This window comes from Chelonus insularis, unplaced genomic scaffold (assembly GCF_013357705.1).
Source record: "Chelonus insularis isolate UGA/USDA-ARS -01 unplaced genomic scaffold, ASM1335770v1 contig_124_pilon, whole genome shotgun sequence".
NCBI lineage: Eukaryota > Metazoa > Arthropoda > Insecta > Hymenoptera > Braconidae > Chelonus > Chelonus insularis.
The window spans coordinates 189,549-198,282 of NW_023276365.1; the positions used below are offsets into that span (position 1 = coordinate 189,549).

General features: G+C 25.6%; 1 protein-coding gene across 2 annotated transcripts in view; it reads left to right on the plus strand.

Moving 5' to 3' along the window:
• Window positions 1-5,626, plus strand: part of Rab3-GEF (Rab3 GDP-GTP exchange factor) — a 44,925-nt gene extending 39,299 nt beyond the window's left edge. For both annotated transcript variants that reach the window (XM_035083735.1, XM_035083741.1), the window contains 3 exons: window positions 4,778-4,850; window positions 4,937-4,983; window positions 5,240-5,626. In XM_035083735.1, the coding sequence (XP_034939626.1) occupies window positions 4,778-4,850; window positions 4,937-4,983; window positions 5,240-5,347 (228 nt within the window). In that variant the 3' untranslated portion in view covers window positions 5,348-5,626. The remainder of the gene's footprint in view (window positions 1-4,777; window positions 4,851-4,936; window positions 4,984-5,239) is intronic.
• Window positions 5,627-8,734: the final 3,108 nt, after the last annotated feature.

Consider the following 8,734-nt stretch of genomic DNA (forward strand, 5'->3'; position numbering starts at 1 on the left):
TAGAAATACTGACCCCTAATTAACGACTACCGGCTGTTACCAATCATACTGATCATCTGTGAAAACATCTGTTTAATTCTATACTTCTGACATCTTGATCTTCAGGGCATTTTTTTCATGACCATCCAATATTCCAGCCGATTTGTTTACAACTTAACTTGGTCTTTCTGCAAGAATGCTTTTCAGTCTTACAACTCGACCACTTTAATCGAAATACCTCTCAAGATCCTTCTATCTTGTTGATCAGTGATGACTACAGTCTACGCTCCATTGAATCTGTCCTCGGACCCCATTTTTCGTTTTGCCCTCACGACTGCTGTCTGGATATAGCACTCATCTCTCTATATATCCGTCTTCTAGTTTTCGAATGGTTGTCGGAGTAGCAGTAAAACGATTACATTGGACTGTTATTTCATTGCATGGTGGGCTTACTTATTTATTACTCGATTTTCTGCAACACGACGACACAAAACGGGCTCTTGATGGTGTAGCTTTCGGTTCTAACTGTAAATAACCAAGTCTAAAAATTTAAGTCTTGAGGTTATTTTTGTTATGTAATATTCTTGATCTTACACTTGAAATCATAATTTAGGGGAACAAGAAATGTTGTGATGCTTAAGAAGATGTTGATCTCTAAATAATTTTTATGTCAGAATTTATTTTACTTTTTAGAAAGCTCTGAGGAATTTTTCGCTTACTTTGAATCTAGCCTTGATAAAATAAGAAATTTCTTTGAATTTAATTGTTTTTGTTTAATTCCTGCTCCAAACACTTTGTGCTTCATTTTTTATCAATGTCAAAAATATTATTTACAATTATTGTTGAATAATTCAAATTCATGAATGTATTCAATTTTAGCTTAAAGACTTCTTTCTCTATGCATAAAGACCTCGTTTTTGATGTTTATTGATTTAAAATTTAAAAAATTCAACTCATTTATTTAGATTAATCATTCTCATGAACATTATGAAAATGTTCATGAATGAATTCATTCTCAATTACTTGTTATCTTGAAACTTTGAACGGATTTCCTAAATTCACTCATCAAAATCAATGTATCTAAATAATTAACATGCCAAAAAGCACATTTTACTTATTTATTTCCAACTTATTAAGTCGAAAATATAATTCTCAAATTAGGTTTCAATTTTGATACATAATTCCCACGACAATGAAGTTAATGAGTTATTTATATCTTATTGTTCTTGTGTAGATGAGCCTTTCTATTTTGATATTACTGCATCAAATAATCTAGCCCAGATCCTCCTGTAGCTTCAAGAGGTTGTTTCACAACATTTAATTATCCTTTATATGTAAAGAAACGAAATTTACAATTAAATGATGAGTGAATATTTTTATGTACTTTGTCAACGGTGTAATAATCTTGCTTAATGAAATGCTAAGTGCTCTACCTGCTTCGTTAATTTTCATCATTTTGACAGGTGTATTTAGCATATTTTAAATATATTCAGCTTGATGTGAAATACTATTTTCTTATTGTCTTGCATTACAGTTTGTCAATGTATTCATATCTAAAACATTTTCATAAATATTTCACAGCGTATTTATAAAATGTGAAAATAGGTGAGGGCTTTTGGTGTCTGAGATGTGAATGAATACCTATCTGAATCAAAAATCTCTTGTTTGAGAAATTCATATGGTACTTACATATGAAGTCATAAAAATCTCATACCATTTTTCAAAGTAGATTTAAACGTACTTGTAGAGATGAAGATCCTTTATCTTGTATACGGTGTAATACACATCCTGAAAAAAAAAGACAGACTGATTGATGGACAGACAGAACACTCTAGAGTCTAACCTTTTAGCAATGGATTTTTTTTCCTTGAAATAATTAAAAAGATGCTGAATAATACTTATTGATCTTGATTCAAGACTAGTTCTATTTTAAATTTTTTTACCTGAAAAAGAAACAACTTTCAGCTGAGAATTCATGAATAGAATATAAAGGTTTATAAAAGATAACTTGAATATAATTACATTAATTATGTCTGTTGTGATTATTAGTTAGAGTAGAATAAATTAAAAAAGACTCTTTAAATTCAGCTTTCAATAGACTGGTATTGATGAAGGATAATTTGTAATATTATATATAAATTATTTTATCAAACATTTTTATTAATAGTACTTGACAGTAATTGAAATGGTTAATAATATCTCAAAAAGTTTTATAAATTATTAATATTAAATGAATTCATTATCTGACTTTCAAATTCAAAAGATCTTCAAAGTGATCTCGAGCCTTTTATTAAAGCATTAATTATTATATCATTCAGCTGATTATGATCAAATTTTCAGCAATCTATTATTATCATATTTTAATAGAAAATATACTCTTTAAATTACAATTTACTTTTCTGTATCTTTATACTCAAAACAATTCTAAAATGAATATAATAATAGTTGATATCAATATTATTATGAAGTGATTTAACTAATGTTTTATCCCATGTAATAGAATCCAGAATCAAATAATATTTAGATAAAGAAAAGTTAAATAACAATACATCAATATGGTTTCGTGTGTCATTTATTAAAACTAGCTGTATTTATTGAAGCAGATACATCTAGTTAATTTGTATGATGATGGGGTAGCAACGATTGAAAATACCTATTGATGATTATTATCATCATCATCAAAGCCTATATCTAGTTATGTATATATATATAGGTAGATTATTATCACTATTATAAATTGATAGCTTACTTCTAAAAAAAAAAATCTTAGTAAATTTCATATTTTTCTTTCATTTTATCTTTATTAAAATATTTCTTTTTCCAAGTCAACCTGTTGTCTAAGTGCATGCTTAAACACTTGACCTCCTCTTTTTTGGTGAAAAGAAGGCTGCAGTTACTGATTAAAGTAGACTTGTGGACAATTACCTGTGTAGTGTGAAGGTGACTTCAGTGGACTTGTTATTTCATAACTGGCTTCAACTTTTCTTCATTGTTTTTTGAAACTGCCTCATTTTTTTTTTTTATTACAACAAAAAGCTGATTTTCTTCTGTGTTATCGTTGTGTGCATACTTATGTGATTGTTCTAGTGTTGTTAAGTGTACAGCGTATATAAGTAGTCACGAGGAGGTTTGGACAGGATTAAATTTTTTTCCTACATACTTATATTATCCAGTATGTTGATCACACTGTGGAGAATAATTAATTACAGTTATTATTAACATTACTTTGTTTTTCTCTCCAGTTTTATCTCATATTTCCAGCTACAAGTTTACCAATTAGTATTCAATAAAACATACCTGCTAATTTTGTAAATTTATTCTATCAAATTTCATATCAATAATGTGATTCATTGTCATTATTTAAATGTTTCAAAAAAATCAGCTATACCTGACATTAATCATCACCTAGAAATATTTATTTTTATGACCTTTGTATCATGAAAATCATCTTCATGAAATTTATTGTTCACCATAAGTATACTTTAATTGGTACTACATCCAGTACTGACGCTTGGAATAACGTCTTTTTTGTATCACGTTGAAGAATGTAAAGAATTTTTGTAGCTTTACTACCTATCCACATAATGAAGTACTGGATAAAAATATTTATCAAACCAAGTGCATTTATCTTTAAGATTACTTAAGACAGCTGTTATTGAAGCTTACCTAGTATTTAGCAGTCTAATTTGCCAAGATATTATACTCTATTAATATCTCAATGGCTTCTCTAATACCCCTCTTTATTATCCTGTTCATGTAACTATTGTCTTTTAGTTGCATGTAAATGTTATAATTTATCTTCTTTGCTTTAATGTATAGCTTGTGCTTTATAGCTGCTGTAAGTAAAATTTGCAATGTTTAAAAGATACTAACAAACATGGCCCTTGTGAGTTATCTGCTCTTATTTAACATCCTCCAGTGAATTTTGGTGTCATCAGATATAGGATCCAACAGTGTTTCATTTGATCTTCATTCAGGTGCCGATTATGCAGAGGCTTTTTAAATATTCATGTGATATAATTTTTTAATTTGTCGTCATATGTTGTTCTATTTTCTCTGGTGAAAATAATTCATCATTGTGTTCATATCGTTATATTAAAATTTATTATTGATGTTGATTTTTGATTATTCATGATCACAAACAGAAAGATAAAAGAGCTCTAATGATTACCTTTATTAAATTTTATGATAGGCAAGTATGTTCATGTGATTGTATATCTCCAATTTTATAATAGGTCCTCATAGATAGGTTTTTATCATGATAGTCATCCTTTTGACTTCATTATACAATTTAAAGTATCCCATTTTTTCCACTATTGGGTTATTATAAAAGACACTATACATTTTGTATGGCTATCTGAGTGATCGAAATAATGATTAATATTTACAAAATAATTAGAAGATTGTACCGTGGTCGAATTAAAAATCCTTTAAAAATTAGTAGCCTAGAGTAGATATGTTGTATAGCTCTAAAGTATCCAGTTTATATAAGAATTCTTTTAAGATTTAATTAATTGAAGTTTTTTTTTACCATTTTCACCTATTTTAATTATTCTATAATTAATTTCAAGTATAAAACTTGTGAGTGAATGGCCGAATTTTTTTGAAATCGGCATAGACCATTTTTATAAGATAATTTTAAATATTTTATTAATAATAATTTATGATGTGATATTAATGTTTATTAATTAACCACACCTTTTTGCACGGGATTAGACCAAAATTGATGCAATAGATAGATATTTAGTACAGATAGTATATATAATTTTGGCACCAATATTTGTTGTGTTATTTGCAGTTCTTCGTGAAATTCGAACGTATTCGTAAATGCTTCACTCAAAATGGTGGCATCTTTGTATTGGAGGAATACAGTGAGTTGATTAAATCAATATTTTCAACTAATTCACACTTTAACTACGGATTAAACTAATTTCACTTGATCTTTTTTTTTTTCTAGATCCTAAAACTCGGCAAATTATTCAACATAAATACAAATCACCAATGGTGAGTAAATAGAGATCAAAATTAATCACTGATAATGATGGTATGACGCACATTTTCTTTTGTTAATTATATTTTGTTTTTTAAAATACACAATTATTAACTTTTCTAACCGAATAAATTAATTCATAACATTCTGAAAAGTTATTTTCTAATGATAGTATTGAATATAGTGTGATAACATCATTTTAAATAACCAAGTTCAATATTTTAAAATCTAATAAATGAGTTTAAAATAAAGCAAGTTTTTTCCTCATAGGCGAGAGAAATCTGCTACGCAGTAATTTGCGTATTTTCTTATTTGGCCACTGGATTAAAACAACGGAAGATTTCTAAAGAAGAACATGATACACCCAGAAGCCAATGATTATTAGATAAGAGTCGAAATAGGTCATTCAGGAATGAATCAGCTATATCTGAAAAATAAAATTGAATTAGAACAATATCTGAACCAGTTGAATGAATAAAAGATTAATAATTTTATAAATTATAAACGAAACGTCATTAGGATTATCTTAAATGTCGAGTAATTACAATCAATATTAATGCAAGGATATAGATATGAAAGCTTTATGAGGGAAATATTTTATCACATAACTGTATTTTGATGATGAAATGGTAAAATAAAGGCAATAATCAGTAAAAAGAAATATATGTAAAAATTTTCAATATAAAAATAATCTTGCTGTTGAAGTATATGGATAGACATGTAATACATTTAAATGTTCTTTTTAAAAGAGAACCAAAAACTCTAGCTATAACATTTATATATAAGAAAGAACTCGAAAGCTTTATCATTTTTAGCAAGTAAGTTCGTCAACATGTTGAAGCTTTAGAATTTAGATATGATAACTGATGCATTTAAAGTATAGAGTTAAAGAATCTAATTAACAATTTTTGTTGATAACAAAAATGTAACAAACGTTGTTACATATTTATAGAAGATTGAATTTCGATTAAGTCCATATTTTTGACAGATAACTTATCTTTTAATAATTCATGTAAATAAAGCAATACGTTTATGAGTGCCTATGTAATCCTTATAATAATTCATTAAAATTATTATGAATTGCATTAAAAATTCAAAGGAGGAAAATAATGTTTTTAGATGTTAATTTTAATTATTAATATTTAAAGATGAATATAAAACTCTGTTAAATATTTTTGATTATTCATTAAAAAGTTATAGTATGTACCAAAAATGGTCTTATTTTCAAGGAACAATTGTTGACCAAACAGTGCAATGTTTATATAGGAACAAAGAATATCCAGTTTAACTTTAACAAGTGTAAGATTCTTTAAAAGAAAATTTAATTTTTTTAAATGAAACACCATTATTGTAATGATAGATTATGTTTATGTATGATTAATAATTTATTGTAAATGGTTGATTAAAAATATTAAACCATGTGGGCTTTTTTTGAAGCTTGTTCAAGTGTTATATAACAAACTGGTAGTAAAAGGTTGAACTTTAAAGGAGAATAATTATTTATACCCTACATGTTGAAAGACAATAAAGTACAAATTATGATTTATTACACTAGATGACATTTTTTTAGCTTTTTTTTATTATTTTATACCATTAAAAATAGTCATCTCAAATAATCACCCAGTTAAAATTCACTGTAGTATCTTTTGTAAAACTTCTGATTTCACTGGTCTGATAATAAATGGATACTTCTACTACCACCAAATCAAGGTATGAATTATGCTATTAATATTAGACATTAGGTCTCAAGTAATTGAAGTAATTTTTATTGTAGTGACTTTTATTTCATTAAATAGTATTTAATTTAATTTATATCATACATAAGTCAAGATTGTGATTGTAATAATTTACTTGTAAATATGCATATCAATTCTTGTGTAGACAAATAATTAATTCACATAAAAAATTTGAAATTGTCGTTAATTGACACGCAATATACATATAATATAGACGTTTCCTATTCGATTCTCATATAGGTTGATTTTTTGTATAAAAATTCTATAAAATAGTAATTAAAACGTGATAAAATTAATTAATAATTTACGTAATATTAAACGTTGCAGCTGTTAAGCTAATAACATTCAATAAAAATTGGAGAATTAATTTAATAATAAGTTTTTGAATTAACATGAAATATCATAAGATAATTTAATTAGTACACCAAATAATGATTTAATTAAGTAAAATATTGAATATCGAAAAAATTGAAAATTATATAATTATCTACATTTGGCAATTATTTAATCGAACTTATCATTAAATTAAGTAAAAACACTTAATAAATAGAAGTAATAAGCAAGTCAATGATTAAATAATGAATATATAAAATATGAGACGTTAAGAGACAATAATTTTTATTTCACATAATATATCATTATTTGAATAATTAATCAATCTATAATAGGGGTGGTAATTTTGAATTCATTGTTTGCTATAATTTTATTTCATCCATTCTCAATGTACCATTTGTATATGTAAATATGTAAACATATGTAATACGCTTGGTATTTATAGTTGTTTCACAGGTGCGTGTAGAAGTAAGAATAATAAATACTTTTGCACATTTACGAATAGAACGTTATAATAGTGGTAACAGCTCTAATAATAACCAAATAATTATCATGATAAGTAGTATAGTAGAAATTAGTCAGTATGTATCATATTATTAATAAATCTTTTCCGGAATAATATTTTCTTCAATTTTCTTGTCCTCATCCTAGTGGTATTATATTTCTATTTGCATGAAGAAATTTCACATTTTCCAAGAAAAATAGGTATCAGACTCTAAATAGAGATTATTTGCAATTTCATCATTTAATTACATTATATTATTTTTTTTACAACTTACTTGCACATTTTTTGTGTCATTTAGAGTATTTCTTGAAAATTTAGTAATTCTTTCGATACTTAAGATATTTAAGAGTAATGAAGAATTTATTAGTTATTTTCACGGTGATTGAAATAAAAATGAAATGGAACAAAAAAATATATTAATGACAGAAAGAATTCTGAAGAAAAAATTTCCAATATTTTAACTCTTAGAGAATGCACTTGACGCAATATTAAATTGTGTCAGTTTATACTGAAGAAGTCGTTGGGAAATTAATTAATCTTTCAACGTTCGACTAAAAACTTTCCGTCTTGTACACTTGATGCGCGAATTAGAAGACTAGAAGAATATATTATTTTTTAATCCAATTAACAAGATATCAATACATTTTAACATTACATTCAATCAAGTGTAGACTTAAGAAAAATAATTTATGAATTATTTATTATTTCATTTCAATATCAATACTCTTTTATCAATATTTAAACTCTTTTTGATAAATAGTAAAAAGTAAATATAAGTTTTTTTTCAATCTTATTACTTTTAATTAAACTTTATTAAAAATCAATCGTTTATGAGAAAAAAAGAATTTTTATATATTGGAAGAAAATTAATTAACTTATTTTATGTTCAATGCTTTTAAAAGAATAACCAAATATATTTCCATATTTAATAATTGATTTCTAGAAGTGGAAAAACTGAATAATGTAATATAGTAACAATTATTACTTTATTGAATAATGATTGATTGATCAAGACATATTAAACAAAACAATAGAAAACATAAATTTATTTACAGTTATTTATCACAATTTGTATTAAAGCATTTGCTTTTAATTGTAATTTTTTGTTATTTGAGATGAAAAATTGTAATAGTATATTTTTCAACTTCATGCATTGAATTTTATATTGAAAAAATAATGAACACATGTAGT